This window comes from Limulus polyphemus, unplaced genomic scaffold, assembly GCF_000517525.1.
Source record: "Limulus polyphemus unplaced genomic scaffold, Limulus_polyphemus-2.1.2 Scaffold636, whole genome shotgun sequence".
Lineage (NCBI taxonomy): Eukaryota > Metazoa > Arthropoda > Merostomata > Xiphosura > Limulidae > Limulus > Limulus polyphemus.
The window spans coordinates 228,693-246,289 of NW_013666246.1; the positions used below are offsets into that span (position 1 = coordinate 228,693).

The 17,597-nt window shown below is 32.7% G+C and overlaps 1 protein-coding gene across 1 annotated transcript in view; it reads right to left on the minus strand.

Moving 5' to 3' along the window:
- Window positions 1–17,597, minus strand: part of LOC106459606 (putative glutamate synthase [NADPH]) — an 81,845-nt gene that overhangs the window by 58,059 nt on the left and 6,189 nt on the right. Inside the window, exons 2-5 of the mRNA XM_022386128.1 lie at window positions 10,203–10,368; window positions 6,441–6,571; window positions 2,036–2,162; window positions 1,713–1,841 (exon numbers count right to left, since the gene is read on the minus strand). Coding sequence (XP_022241836.1) covers window positions 1,713–1,841; window positions 2,036–2,162; window positions 6,441–6,571; window positions 10,203–10,322 — 507 coding nt within the window. The 5' untranslated portion in view covers window positions 10,323–10,368. The remainder of the gene's footprint in view (window positions 1–1,712; window positions 1,842–2,035; window positions 2,163–6,440; window positions 6,572–10,202; window positions 10,369–17,597) is intronic.

Here is a 17,597-nt window from a genome sequence, read left to right on the forward strand (position 1 = left end):
CTCGCTGCCTTTTCTCTGCCAGGCTTATATACTAACGAGGAGGCATCTCCAAAAATCTCGGAGTTCTCCGGTAATTCGAGAATTTCATCACGTGCACCAGCGTCATGTGATTTTCCGCTGTCGTAACAATATTAATAGAATTTCGAAAACAGTATTATTTATATCATGATGTTCACAGACTCATTACCTGAAAGAATTCGTGTTAAGACAAACCTACTCAGATTGTATGCTGTCTTCTTGGAGTTTTTTCAACGGATGTAATATCAGAGTTTTAGAATATTAGGACGAAAATGTCAATTTCCCGAGGGAAAGTTACAAACTTCCTGTGCACGCGGAGAAAGAGATTAAGAGTGAAGCATTGGTTCAGCTTTTTATATCTTGAGGGATTATTCTGTGAAGTGCAAAAGACGTTGGTTTGGAGTATTTATGGGAGCGTTCGAGAAAAAAGGGTTAGAATCAGAATACGGCTATGAACTTCAGATGAGACTCCAAAACTGACCAATTTAAGGTTTAGTTTCATTATGAGAACTCTATAATTTATATATGAACAGCTTAAGCTACATAAATCAAGGTTAAAGGTCAAACATTTCTCCATTTTGTTGATAGTTACTGGTAGACACCTAACTACCTGAGTTTCTGGGGGGTCAGTGAAGATAAGTCAAGGTTAAAGGTCAAACATTTCTCCATTTTGTTGGACTTACACACCAAGTTACTGGTAGATACCTAACTACCTGAGTTTCTGGGGGGTCAGTGAAGATAAGTCAAGGTTAAAGGTCAAACATTTCTCCATTTTGTTGGTAGTTACTGGTAGATAAGTCAAGGTTAAGAGTAAGATTTTATGTTATCGTGTTAACAGAAATTTATTTTTATTTTAACACTGAAGGTCAACTGAAACAATGAGTTTCTAACCTGCAACTAGACCTAGTTTAACTTCCAGTAATATTTTAAACTCTTGAATTGATGTTATTCAAACAATATACATTTGTACTGACCATATGGTAAATAGTTTAAAATATTCGATCTTATTCCATATAAATACATTCATAGAGTTAAATTGACAGAAAGTTAGTTAGGAATCCCCGTGTGGAACAGTGTGAACCGTTAAAAGTTAGGGTTCGATTTCCCGCGGTGGACACAGTAGATAGTACAATGTGGCTTTTCTCTAAAACAAACAAAAATTATTTAAGATGACCACGTGTCAGAGGATAAATTGATAGAAATATATATATAAGATGATCATACGTCCAAGGTTAAACTGGCAGAACTTTTCTTGCGATGATCACATGACAAGGTTCAAATTGACAAAGTACTTTCGTAAATGTTTCTACTTTACATATTTCAGAATTCGATAACATAGAATAAGTTGACCTTTCTATTCTTTACACTTTGTAGTAATTGTCATTAACTTCTGATAAAAGCAAGCTACCTAAATGTATCAAAACTAAAAATTAAATCCATGGAAGTAAGTTATCAAACCATTCTATCTAGGGTTAAGAAACATAATAAAACAACAACTTATAATGATGAGAATGCATTGACTTATCAGTTGGTACCCTTTCTGTTAGCAACATTTTCGGCCATAATCCCATTAATTGTAATAACAGAACAGCGATTGTTGATTTGAGTTTCACTTATTGTAAAACACGAAACGGCATTTGAAAATACGTTTAGCTTATTGTAAGTGATGCTGATTGGTTAACTTAATGACCAACCTCTCTTTTGAAACGGTCTTCACTGAGACCCGGTCCAATCACAAAGGCTTGTTTCATAAGCGGTTCTGTAGACAGCGCCACCTCTCCTAAAATCCCATTATTCACTGGAACATCCCTCCAACAAAGGACCTATAAAATATAAAATTATTTTTTTAACATATAATTATTTTCAAATTAAAATTTACAGGATACTTCAAAAACCTCCCTCCTATACGAAGATGGTATAAGCCTAAAAACATATATTAAAATATTTAAATATATTTAGATATTCTTTAAATTTTTAAAGAAACAAAATATTTGTACTACTGACGTCATTTATTTACCTGAAGATTATATTCGGAAGCCAGCTTTTGGAATTCTGTTTGAACCTTATCAACGGAGCTCGAATCAAGAAATAAAATCCCGGTAGCATACTGACCACGAGGTGGCAGTTCGATCTGTTGTTCTTCTCTAAAAACAAAAAACAAAAAACAAATTGAATACGTATTCTATCTCTTCTGCAAAACTTTCTGGCATTAATCAAACTTCTAAATATCAATAAGAAATTGCAGTATTACTGTGGATGTTTTAATGTTCTCATCATAAAAACGAGAATATTAAGAATCAAGTTAATTAGTTTCTTATTCACTAGGCAAATATTTGGCTGTATTAATAATAAATGTGAAGTCCAATAGATGGGGTTACTGTATGAGTAAAATACATTTCAGAACACTATACATTCTGCTGTATTTTAAAATCATGTACAAATGGTGTAATTTTAACTTTGGGCTCGTGTCTCAGCCCTCCCCCTCTTGGGGACTAACAACGCCAAATAAAGGAAATTCAATTCCGGCGGTACACACGACATAAATTGTCCACGAACAGCCTCGCGCTTAACAACTAACAAACAAAGTGTAGCCTCCCAAAAAACTTTCTGTTAAACGTCAATTTTCTTCACAATTGAAGTACACAATATTTCCTACGACATTTGAAAGAGGGGGGGGGGGTATTTTTGTGGTTTCCTATACGGTTGTTATTTAAAACGACTTTACTTCATCACTATGTATTAAAAACCCGGTTTTAACAAAACGAAACGAATTTTCGTGTTTCCCCACAAACAAAACCAGGTGGAGATTTTACGAACTTTTCTAAGTTTAGAAGGCAGGCAGAGGGGAGAAAGTTTGGTTTGTTTGTTTTAGCAAATTACACCGTAAATTATCTGCATTCTATCCACCATGGGGAATCGAAACCCAAGAATTTAGCATTGTAAATCCGTAAACATACCACTGACCCAGGGAGACGGGAGAGAGAGAGAAATAATAATAAAAAAAAGATGTCCCAAAGAACATAAGAAAGAAAATCACCTAATAATTTTGTTTGTTTTGTTGTTAAGCGCAAACCTACACATGTAATGGGCTATCTATGCTATGCCCACTGCAGGGATCAAGCCTCATATTTAGTATAATCCTTAAAGCTTACTACCGAGCCAGCGGAAGGCTGATGATCTTATAAACAGTAGAAAAATGAGAAAATTAGGTCAGAAAATTCTGAAAAAATGAACATTCAAAATTTTGTCAAACATCTTGATGGTAGTATGAACGAAATCAAAGGAGGGGAAAAGTAATAGTGTATATATAAGATATATTTTTACAGGCCTAGCCTAGCCTTGTGGTTAGGGCGCTCGAAATCTGTGAGTCGCGGAGTCAAAGCCCGTCAATGAACATGTTCGTCCTTTCGACTGTAGGGGGCTGGTAAAAAGTAGTCCAAGAGTTGGTGATGTTGACTAGCCGTCCTTCTAGTCTATCACTTTAGACGTAGGGACGGCTAGCCCTCGATTAGCTTTGCGCGAAGTTTGACAAAAAAACTATAAATGTACAAAAACTAGGTCATTACGAACAACAAAGATAGACAGAGACTTATTTATATCCAAATTACGTCATCAGTATAAAGAGTTATTTTCTGTTCAGAACTCCACACGCCTTTGTAAGATTCTAAATTAAGAACATATGTAACCAAGTGTATTATTTGGAGCCATCTAGCGGGAATGTTAGAAATTGTTACACTGTGTTCGGTTATTACGTTTAATAATAATAAAACTCTCTCTTAATATTAAGAGTATAAACTTCAGATGGCTTGATTTTCTGTAAGTTTAGCATGTAAATAAATGAATTAAGTAGTCACGTGACCAATGGCTTTGGAATATGTGATTTGCACATATAGAGTGGACTGACGACTGTCTCGGAATAAAGTTTTAAGCTAAGTTACTCATTTGTGTGTTTTAATAACACGCTTAAAGTTAAGTAGTCTTGGAGCACGGAATAAAATATGTATCAAAAAAATATTATGTGTATTAGCCGCAAGGCAGCGCTTTTAATTGAAACTAAACCTTGCACGATGTTAAGACTAACATCTACGAAGTCTATAGAGAAAAAGTTTGTGTATTAGCCGCAAGGTGGCGCTTTTAATTGAAAGTAAACCATGCACGATGTTAAGACTAACATCTACGAAGTCTATAGAGAAAAAGTTTGAATTCTTTGTGGAAGGATTTTACGTAATTTCATAACTCCATGATTCTGTAGTTTTATAACAATTGTTAAGGCTTAACGCAACATTGTGCTGTCAACAAACCTCTTTGATAATAAAGGTATTCTAATTGTAGGCATGTGTACGAAATATGTTTTTATCATGCGTTTGCGTTATAATTGAAACGTGGACCTGGATGTATTGTACAGAAATCAAAGAATGCCTTAATAGTATGTTACTAGAATGGAGATTTAACATGATAATCAGAATGGAAAATAAGATACATGTAAACTCCAATCTGCGCATCCAAATAGACGTTCAGCATCATTCAGAAATATTCATTTATTATTGTTGATTTTAGATCTAGACTCTTCGTGATCCTCCAGTCTAAAGAGAGATTCAATATAATTCAGCGATGCTCATCTATTGTTGTTGAAGGAGTACAGAAAATACAAAATGAAACGAGACTGACCATCTCACTATTTTCGCTACAAATATTCTTATCGGTTTATTTCGATGCAATGTTTCATGCAATTACCTGATTTCTCTTGAATCTCTTTACGGACGCCAACACATGGCGTCAGAATAGAGTGTACAACCATTAAAAATGTCAGAAATCAAGCTTCTAAAAAAAAGTGCTTTTAAAGACGATTATTTGAACGAGTCCTTCAAGGAGCTTTTCATTTCAAACATTGACGTGCACCGTTCACTTGTAGAGTTATCAAAAATATGAACCATTATATGTTCATAAACCATTAGAGGGCAGCACTTGTAGAGTTATAAAAAATATGGACCATTATATCATCATAGACCATTAGAGGGCAGCACTTGTAGAGTTATCAAACATATGGACCATTATATGTTCATACACCCATGTTCACATTTTTCTGAGGATATCAGAAACTGGAACCTTTAAACCCTAAAACTATGGCTTTTTAACCTAATTCTAAAAGTTGATAATAAGAAATGTAACTATATATTAATTGAGTTGTGGCCTTAATCTATTAACCACAAGTTATAATCAAAACTTTTCTCATCACTCCTCCCCACATGATTCAAGAACTACGTCATTGCCACGTCACAGGGCTGCGTAAAATTTTTACTCTCGAAAGTCAAGTTTGCACGTTCTCTTATGCGTAGTGAAGCCACCTAATGGTTGATTTAATAAACTTAGAATTACTTCCAGGATATTTTCAACAGCGATATTTTTTATCTTGGAACTTATAATCTCGAGTCAAGTTTAAGGATACCTCTGAAATCAATAAAATAGGTAGTTAATTTGCCCAATATGATGGAAAGTCATGTGTATTGACCAAATAAATAATGTAGTTAGATTCTTAAAATCCTAGATCAGACTTCCAGAAGACCTTTTCTGCCCTCTAATGGTTTATGAACATATAATGGCCCATATATTTTGATAACTCTACAAGTGCTGCCCTCTAATGGTTTATGAACATATAATGGTTCATATTTTTGATAACTCTACAAGTGCTGCCCTCTAATGGTTTATGAACATATAATGGTCCATATTTTTGATAACTCTACAAGTGCTGCCCTCTAATGGTTTATGAACATATAATGGTCCATATTTTTGATAATCTACAAGTGCTGCCCTCTAATGGCGCATGAACATATAAAAGTCTGTATTTTTGATAACTATACAAGTGCTGCCCTCTGACTTTTAGATGATTCAGTTCCTTCTCTATTAGATAAAAATGATATGTGTTTAGTTTGGTTTTGACCTGTTAAGAACGGCGTGTATTCATGTCACACTTAACAATCTTCAGCTATGGTGGTCAAGCAAAAGGTAAAGTAAGCTAACACTTATCGAGCTTAAAAGGAACATACGACCGATGTTTTCTTAACGTAAGCAGATGAGAATTGTGATACGTTCTATCTGGATATGTCACCAGTCAACAGTAGCTTACCCCAGGTAGACATAAAAATAAACAACAAGTTTCTGGCAAGACTCAATCTCAAGACCTTTTGACTAGGAGTCATTACCCACAAGGCCACTCTGCTATTGTCGTTAAATAAAAAACAAAAGACTCTCTAGTTCATCATTCACGAATACATTCCCTAAATAATTAACTTTGGATATCTTAAACCATGCTTTCTTTAGTATGTTGGACCTCTGGGTTATTTACGTAGTTCTCTTATTTTGACTGACATCTTAGGTTTAAGGTTACAAACTACACAGAACCAACTTGTTCTTCTCTCTCTTACAAGAGTACTTTACGATAGAAAGAATGAGGAATCGCTGCCAAAACTCCAGCCCCGTCGCCGGTGCTATTGTCACAAGCACAAGCTCCACGGTGTTCCATTCTTCGTAACATGGTCTCGGCATCTCGAATCAGCTACCAAAAAAAAAAGAGATTTCCATCAAACACTGTCACCTACTATGTTTTAACAGAACAAACTTAGAAGAGGTTGAGAAAAGAAACACATGAAAGGAGATGGAGAAAGAGCCCTAATAATTTACAAGTACAAAAAATAACCCTCTATTTTAATCACTTTTTTTTAAATCTCTTTACTATAAACTATTCGTCAAATGGTGATTTCACTGTAACTTCTAGCCTTCTCAACTCACCCAGTTATTCATTAATAGACATATTTCTACTTGATTAACATTAAAAACAGTCGCACATACTCTAAAAGAAAGACTCTCGGTGTTCAGCTTGAATCCCGGGTTCGATCCCTGTGATGTACACATCCCATTGTGTAGCTCTTCGCTTTATAGAAAGCCGAAATGAATGGACTTTAATGACTAGGCTAATACCTGTTGGACTTTTATTTAGGCCCGTTTCTTTAGAATTTTCTCGCAAAGACACACCAAAGATACCTGTCCTTAGCCGTTCCTAATTTTGACCTGATGAGACTAGATGGAAGGCAGCTTGTCAATAGCAGCCACCACCAATTGTTGAACTATTGTAATAGAGTAGTGGTATCTTTCTTATGGAGCATCCTGTACCGTTTGTGCGGCATTGAAACACAGAACGGACACGCTAACCACTGGGCTACGCCCGGCCCAATATCTGGCGCGTGACATGTCAGACTGAGTCGATTTATAAACGTGAACGTGACTTAATGATTAACGTTCTTGATGAACTGAGGTCCATGGTTCGCGTCCCGTTGCCAAGATATCGCACACTACACTCCGAGGCTGTGGGTGCGTTATAAGAGTAATGGTTAAATCCCATTAACGAATAGAAGCTCGGTAGTTGGTGTTTCCCTTGACTAGGTGTATTTCTCTAATCTATCAGCTACAAAATTAAGAGTCGGCCCAGCGTATATGGCCCTTGAGTAATATCCAAAACAGACACATAATATGCCAGAAGGTGGCGCTTTCTTCTATAACGAATATAAACGGTAGAAATTTGACAACGTAAACAAAAATGAGAAATACGAGCTTTGGGGAATTCTTATTTTTAAATAAATACAAATATTTGATTACTAGTTTTATAAAAATAACTTTTTTTTTTGTGAAAGTCTCCGTCGGTAGTATTTGAGAAATCCTAATCTCTAGATCGAATAGTAACATGATAAATACGAATGGCTACATATAAAACAGTGGATCCCATTAGAGCGTTTTATGTCTAACTATTATGATTTTATTGTTGGAAGCTTGTAGATCCAAGTTGTTGTTGCTAGGTTACATCATTGCTTCCCGTCAAAGCGGAGTTGATTTACTGCGCTGTAACAAAGGGATACAGAAAGAACAAAAAATAGTAAAACAAAAATATATGTCGTTATTCTTGGTGTTAAGATGTGTCTAGACGGAGACGCCATGATCTGCTGTTCTTTCTCGTCACTTATGTTTCAAGCTATGTTTGTTTTCATGCTCTTTCCAATCACGTGTAGTAGAGAGAGGCGTACCTCATGATATAACCTCCGAGACGTTAATCATTACCCGAGACGCTGAAACAAACAAACAAACTAAAATTGTTTAATGTTTAGTTGATTATCTTAGTTCCAGGATCTCAACATACTCAAGTCAATAAACGTAGTGTTCTGTTCGTTACCCGAAGGTTCGTCGAGTAGTTTCGAGGTAAATGAGATTCGAGATTGTGCAGGTTATGATATATACAACACAAATCTTGTTATATATAGAGAAACGTGTAGCAAAAACTTGAACTTAACAAGGAAGAAGGCTAGAATCAAATGTTTATTGATCTATTTTAATTATCCTTGTTTACGGAAAATTAAACTATTTCAACGGTGTACACGTAAATTGTCTATGACGATTGTCATGACATCGACATATTTTTAGTAAAATACAACCCATCGTTGTCCAGTAGATTAGGACATTATACTTTGTGATTAAATAAAGTACAAAACAGTCGACTAATATACAATAATGACATTATTACTAAGTGAAGTACAAAGTAACTGACCAATACATAAGAATAACATTATTACTAAGTGAAGGACAAAGTAACTGACCAATACATAAGAATAATGTTATTACTAAGTTAAGTACAAAGTAACTGACCAATACATAAGAATAACATTATTACTAAGTGAAGTACAAAGTAACTGACCAATACATAAGAATAACATTATTACTAAGTTAAGCACAAAGTAACTGACCAATGCATAAGAATAACATTATTACTAAGTTAAGTACAAAGTAACTGACCAATACATAAGAATAACATTATTACTAAGTTAAGTACAAAGTAACTGACCAATACATAAATATAACATTATTACTAAGTCAAGTACAAAGTAACTCTACATTAATGTGCTATGTACTTTTAGAAAAGTTTAATTCTTTTTTCAATCATTATTTACAGTTTATGTTATGATAATCCTTACTGAACGGTTTTTTCTGTTATTTAGCGCAATTATTAGTGTTAAATATGGGTTTTTAATCACTCAAAAGAGGACGCCACCATAAAATTTATATTATTATATGTGTGTGTGATAAATAATTTTCCTAAAATATTCTGTGTTGCAAAAAACCTTTATCTACCAATCTATACTACTCACTTCTCAAAGGTTCAGTTTTAATTACAGTATTTGGGATTATTGACCATTCTATTTGAGTAGTTTTGATGAGTTGAAATCCAATGATAAGATTCTATTATGTACATTAATTTGAATCACGTGATTTTCGTAACATGTGTTTCTTACTTAAATGATTAAATATCAAGGAGCCGTGGTTCCATAAAACTACTTCTTAACATATGTTCGCGAGCCTAAATGTGCATACTTGTGAAGCCGATTACCTTATATTTTAAATAATCGGGCTCAAAAATCTAATTAGTTTTATTCCATCGCAATCCAATTTTCTGAATACTTTTTGGTTGTTTTCCTATTCCGACTACAACATCAATCACGTGATTTCGCCTCCATTCATCACAGAACCCTCTAGCGGGCAGTAGTTTATTAAAAAATCTTTTTTTTAAAGTAAGTGATACTTCGAGAGTACAGCAAAAAATATTCTAAAATAATTAAAAAATTATTATTGTAAGTTATTATAAATAAAAATAACTTCACGTTGATAATGCTCTTCGGAGGTTCCTTACAAACATTATCATTTTGTGAACAAAAAATACTTTGCCATATCATTTTTCATAGTATATAGTGGAATATGTTAAGGCTGTATATACTTAATAAGGGCTGGCATGGCCACGTGGTTAGGGCGCTTCGAATCACACCAAACATGCTCGCCCTTTCAGCCGTGGGGGCGTTATAAGTGACGCTCAATCCCACTATTCGTTGGTAAAAGAGTAGTCTAAGAGTTGGCGGTGGGTGGTGATGACTAGCTGCCTTCCCTCTAGTCTTACACTGCTAGATTAGGGACGGCTAGCGCAGATTGAGCATCATCTATACTAACGATGAAACCAGCCCCACAAGCTTCTTTTTCGTACCATGGATCACAGAGTCCTCTAGCGGGCGTTAGTCTACTACGCCAGCCTTCTGTCACAGTATTAAAAATTTACGGAAGCGATAAATATAAAAAAAAAATATCAAACAACATACCTGATGAGACTGAACGCCATCTATACTAACGATGAAACCAACCCCACAAGCTTCTTTTTCGTACCATGGATCATAGAGCCCTCTAGCGGGCGGCAATCCATTACGCCAACTGTCTGTCATGGCTGAGTGATCGATCGAAAATAAATGAAGGTTCCTCTTTTGTGAGCTGAAGAAACAAATAACATAAGAACAAGATTATTCCAAACCTTTGAAACTGGTTAAACTACAAATAAAGATGGCGCTACACACAACTGATAGGAAATTTGGGTGAATTATTAGATTGTCTGATTTTATATGTTTATTTAATATGAAAACATATTCATATGAACAGTGTTGGCACATGAAATGAAAATAATTTAATTTCTGTAGTACGTAAATGTTTTCAATATGAGTATAATGAACCTGCTAAATTCTAAAGACTACAGATATATATTTTATAAAGGCGAATGAACATTTTACGTCGATATTCAAACCTTTTATAGAATGATCTAGAGAATAAGGAAAAATAAATCAGGGAGAAGTGAAGGTTTGTGTTTATGTGCAGGAAATGAGACAAGAATAAAATAAGGTTTGGTGTTTAACTTCATAGCTGTCTATCTATCTAACTGGTGTCTGCCTATTTGTCTGTCCATCCGAAGAACGATCTTATGGAAGTAATCAAATTCGTAAAAGAAAAAAATTGTCACGTCTGATGGCAATAAGATTGGATTTTTGGCTCGGTTTACCATTTACAAAAATCGATATTCTGACACACTGCAGGCAGCTATAATGTTGTAGAAAGTCTTATTATATAAATATGGCGTCTTAAGAATATCCCCACGGAAAATGTATGTGTATAAAAGACTGAAGATCAGAGAATATGGGCGAAACATTATCAATAAGTGTGTGGAATACGTAAATACTAAACTATTTATCTTAAGCAATACATATTACAAGTCACTATCATGCAACCAAATTCGACAATAACCACAATAATAATAGTAATATCGAAATAAGACATTGAGGTAACGTTATTCAAGAATGAAAAACTTGCCAAATATCAACTAATGTAGGTAAGTAGAGATTTACTACGTTATTTCATACCCGACAATAGAATGTTAGTGAACATTCAAAAATGTAAGATTATTATTAGTTGACGTTAAACAATATACAATAACAGATAGCTGGTGAACATCCAAAAATGTAAGATTATTATTAGGTGACGTTAAACAATATACAATAACAGATATTGAAAATGTAAGATTATCCATATCCAAAAATGTAAGATTATTATTAGTTGACGTTAAACAATATACAATAACAGATAGCTGGTGAACATCCAAAAATGTAAAATTATTATTAGTTTACATTCAACAATACACAATAATAGTTGATGAACATCCAAAAATTTAGGGTTATTATTAGTTTACATTCAACAATACACAATAATAGTTGATGAACATCCAAAAATTTAGGGTTATTATTAGTTTACATTCAACAATATACAATAATAGTTGTTGAACATCCAAAAATGTAAAATTATTGTTGTTTAATTATTATTAGTATATATCAAACAATGATAGATCGAGAGTGAGTATCAAAATGCATTCATAAGGTATCACTTTACAACCAACAATATTTTTTGTCAGTTAACGTTGTTAGAATAGTCAGTTAGTATACCATGATGATAGAATATAATGTTAGTTCTTAGTTAACGTCGTTAGAATAGTCATTTAGTATACCATGATGATAGAATATAATGTTAGTTCGTAGTTAACGTTGTTAGAATAGTCATTTAGTATACCATGATGATAGAATATAATGTTAGTTCGTAGTTAACGTTGTTAGAATAGTCATTTAGTATATCATGATGATAGAATATAATGTTAGTTCGTAGTTAACGTTGTTAGAATAGTCAGTTAGTATACCATGGTGATAGAATATAATGTTAGTTCGTAGTTAACGTTATTAGAATAGTCAGTTAGTATACCATGATGATAAAATATAATGTTAGTTCGTAGTTAACGTTGTTAGAATAGTCAGTTAGTATATCATGATGATAGAATATAATGTTAGTTCGTAGTTAACGTTGTTAGAATAGTCAGTTAGCATACCATGATGATAGAATATAATGTTAGTTCTTAGTTAACGTTGTTAGAATATAATTTCCGTTTGTATACAACGTTGTTAGAATATAATGTCAGTTTGTATACAACGTTGTTAGAATATAATTTCGGTTTGTATACAACGTTGTTAGAATATAATGTCAGTTTGTATACAACGTTGTTAGAATATAATTTCAGTTTGTATACAACGTTGTTAGAATATAATTTCAGTTTGTATACAACGTTGTTAGAATATAATTTCAGTTTGTATACAACGTTGTTAGAATATAATGTCGGTTTGTATACAACGTTGTTAGAATATAATGTCAGTTTGTATACAACGTTGTTAGAATATAATTTCAGTTTGTATACAACGTTGTTAGAATATAATTTCCGTTTGTATACAACGTTGTTAGAATATAATTTCGGTTTGTATACAACGTCGTTAGAATATAATGTGAATTTGTATTTGTCGTGAAGAAGAGAAAAGCCAGAGAAGATGGGGTTCGAACCTGTGCTGATGTTTTAACTACTGAACTAATCTGTCTTGACTTGCATTCTTTCAATCTCAGCATCCACACTATTGATTACAAAGGCTGGAATGTGACAGAAATGTTGAGCTTATAGTACTCAGAACCATTTCTTTTATACGTCTCTTTACAGTACTACTGGATAGGATGAGATTATCTTGAATAACTTATCATACAAAAATACTTATTGAGAAACAAACATATTTTTATATGGTATTAGTGTTAGCCATATTGCGTCCTAGTTTTAATGCAGGAATTAAACGAGTTCTCCGTATAACTTCCAAAAATACTCGTGCAAAACAATAAACCCTGTTTTCATTAGAGAGAATAAATAAATTTGAAACTGTTTTTGTTTGTTAGTAAGCAAAAGTTGCACGAGAGGCTCTCTTTGATCTGCTCCCCGCGGGTACTGAAACCTGAGTTTTAGCGTTGTAAGCCTAAAGACCTACCATTGCACCACCGAGGATCAATTTTTTTGTAAGCCTGAGCTTCATGCTGTTCAACCTACCCTTGTTTATTGTACATCTTCTTGTAGTTTTCCTGTTGTTACTCTTGTAACAATGATTAGAATTTTAATCAAACAAGTTGAACACTCTGGCTTTAATACAGCAGTGTGAAACAAAATAACTTTAACCGAAGACGATTGAGTAGCAATTAACAACTAACGGAAATTTAACTAAATTATTGCAGAATAACTGTAAAGACTAATTATCAGAGTGAAAGCGAAACGTGCATCATGATAATTTATATTCAAGTACTAGAAATTAAATTATGATAATTTTTTATGTAGTTACGTCATTGAATATATAATGATCTAAGAAAATATTCCAATTCTTAACACTGGGTTTTTGGATCTAAGAAAATATTTCAATTCTTAACACTGGGTTTTGTGATCTAACAAAATATTTCAATTCTTAACACTGGGTATTGTGTGTGTGTATGTACTTGGTTCGATGTTACGTAAACTTTTCAAACTTATCGTCTTGATTACGAGACAGACTGGGGATTGGTAGATCCTAGGTTCGAGCCGCGATATGCTGTTGAAAATGTTCCGTACTTTCAATCCCTCTATTTGGTTAAGAGTAGCCGTTAGGCGGTTGGTTTGCTAATTGTTGCCATTCCTATGGTCAGCAATTCTAAATTGGAGATAGCTGAATCCCTTGGGTTCCATGCCCTAGCCGTTTTGCCAGAACCAAGACCACACCCATAATGTCCGCTTTTCCACATGGTTAATTTCAAATAAAAATCAAAACGTCAATAAAAATTAGAAGGAACCTGATACTATAATGTTTAAAGTAAAAACAAAATAACAACAACACTGAATATAGACCATAATCAGAGAAAACTTAACTTACAGCAAAATACTCCAAAAAAAATGATATATTTACAACTCCTAAATCAGTTGAGATACACACAAAGACACTGCTTTTAGTCAGTACAGACGAAATGAATATAAGCATATATTGAATAATCTCATATGCCGACTGAAGTTGGCCAACAGGAAAATCCCCAGTGCACAAGTACAGCTCTGTTCGATAAGGCATCATGCACTACTACTATATAATTGCTGTAGTTAAGGGCTTACCCTTAAGAGGTTTAAAAACCATAAAATGCTTCTGTGTATTCTTAAGCGGCTAGTTGATTCTTTAAATTTGGACAGCACATCGATAAATGAAATATTCGGAGAAACATTTACCGTTTTCAACGCTCAGTGACGTCACGTATTTATAAGATATAAGAAATATTCGGAGAAACATTTACCGTTTTCAACGCTCAGTGACGTCACGTATTTATAAGATATAATTTGGTTTGATTTCTTTGGCATTTCACTCAAACTTATAATTGAAGATAAGCAATTTGTACGTATTCTTTCTTTATAATGTTTTCTCTTAACAATATTGCACGTTTTATTGCACATTATGTTATATTTTTACCCCTTAAATCTGCGTTCTTTCAGAACTATTGGTTGTATCGAAGACTCCTCTCTAAACAGTCATGTTTTTCGTTTGTGTTTTTTTTTGTATTTAGAATATTACGAATTCAATTATGGGGCTTTAACGGTGATGAAGGAATTTGAAAAAATCCGAAAAGTCCATAATTAAAGATGTTTCTTTCTATTAGCATGTTTTAATATTCATTTTAAAACTTTGTTTTCCATTTGAGAAATGAGTTCATTATCTGTATATATATATGATCAGGTATGCATGTTTGTACACCGAGTGATAAAGCGTCTCGTTATTCAGTAATCAGCTAAAAGACATAGAAAAAAAATGTTTAAGGTGTTTGTAATTGTGCACACCATATGGAAGTAACGAGAAGCCTAAAGGTGTTGTTTAAGATATGTAAAATTGTATTGTTTAAGGTATGTAAAACTGTATTGTTTAATGTATCTAAAACTCTATTGTTTAAGGTATGTAAAACTGTATTGTTTAATTTATGTAAAACTGTATTGTTTAATGTATCTAAAACTATTGTATAAGGTGTGTAAAACTGTATTTTTTGAGATATGTAAAATTGTATTGTTTAAGGTATGTAAAACTGTATTGTTTAATTTATGTAAAACTGTATTGTTTAATGTATCTAAAACTCTATTGTATAAGGTATGTAAAACTGTATTTTTTGAGATATGTAAAATTGTATTGTTTAAGGTATGTAAAACTGTATTGTTTAATTTATGTAAAACTGTATTGTTTAATGTATTTATAACTCTATTGTTTAAGGTATATAAAACTGTATTTTTTGAGATATGTAAAACTGTATTGTTTAATGTATGTTAAACTGTATTGCTTAATGTATGTAAAACTGTATTGTTTAGTTGTGTAAAACTGTATTGTTTAATGCATGTAAAACTGTATTGTTTAGTTATGTAAAATTGTAGTGTTTAATTATATAATACTGCATTGTTCAATATATGTAAAACTGTATTGTTTAGTTACGTAAAATTGTAGTGTTTAATGTATGCATGTATTGTTTAATTTGTTTAAACTTGCATTGTTTAATATATGTAAAACTGTATTATTTAATTTCTGTAAAAATTACAATATTAAGTGTACATAAAGCTGTATTGGTCAGCGTATGTAAAACTACATTGTTAAGTGTACGTAAAACAGCATGTAAAGCCGCATTATTCACTGTACATTATCATGTAAACACGCGAAAATGTCAAAAGTCAACTGGGCATTAGTAAATAGAGTTTTAGTTTTGTCATGAGGTGTTACGAAACTATTTACTTTCGTTAGTGTTTCACATACAGTTGGTAGTCTAATTATATATTTGTTAATTAACATATATTTTGGTTTATTATTATTTTGAATACTTTTATTCAAGCTTGAAATAACTCATTAATCAGTAGCGTTCGTCATGAAATTAGCCAGTTTTAACAGCCTGTAAAGCATGCTTTTCTGCATGACTTATCTGTATCACAGGTAACTGACAGTCTGTTTGTAAAAATTCAATGTGTTAAATATCTTCTATAACGATATCCTTTCTTCTTTTTGACAACGATATAGAACAGATGATCAGGTTATTAGAATATATATGACTGTTAGGAAAAAAGAACAACAATAAGAAATGATCTAATGATTAGGATCTTTACGACTGTAAGGACAATGATGATTAAGAAATGATCTAATGATTAGGATCTTTACGACTGTAAGGACAACGATGACTAAGAAGTAATCTGATGATTAGGATCTTTACGACTGTAAGGACAACGATGATTAAGAAATGATCTAATGATTAGGATCTTTACGACTGTAAGGACAACGATGACTAAGAAGTAATCTGATGATTAGGATCTTTACGACTGTAAGGACAACGATGATTAAGAAATGATCTAATGATTAGGATCTTTACGACTGTAAGGACAACGATGATTAAGAAATGATCTAATGATTAGGATCTTTACGACTGTAAGTACAATCATAAATAAGAACTGATTTGGCGATTAGGACATTTATGACTCTGCAACTCTGTAGTAACAATGTTATCATTGTTAAAAATAACCAAGAAACTTGAGGGTTTGATTTTTTATTGTACATATTTAGTTTAAATATCAAAAATAAAAATTATAAACACAATTTTGCAGAGATACTTATGTTCACCACTGCGTAGTAAAAAATTAAAAATATTACTAAAATATAGTTAGTCTTACCATAATTGTGTGTGGATAATGCTATGACAAAAGTTAAATACGATATTTCAAAATAATTTGGCTTACCACTAAGATTATGTTCTAACAAAACTTAAATACGAACAGTGTATTATAACGGTCTTATTTACTAGCTTTAGAAGTTTGTTAAGTAAACTGAGTACACCTTTAATCCTCTGTATACATAGAATCAAAGTAATGCATGTCTTTTGGTTTTTAAAGGTAAAGGCTTAGCTATTCAACTTTCAGCTCATTGTTTTGTTTCCAAGATTATTCGATTTTCTTTGCTCTTCCCTCTTATCCTTGTCTTGAAAGTTATTGTTGGATATAGTTTCATTTAGAAACATATTGTTGGACATAGTTTCATTAAGAAACATATTGTTGGATATAGTTTCATTTAGAAACATATTGTTGGACATAGTTTCATTAAGAAACATATTGTTGGATATAGTTTCATTTAGAAACATATTGTTGGATATAATTTCATTAAGAAACTTATTGTTGGATATAGTTTCATTTAGAAACATATTGTTGGATATAATTTCATTAAGAAACATATTGTTGGACATAGTTTCATTAAGGAACATATTGTTGGATATAGTTTCATTTAGAAACATATTGTTGGATATAA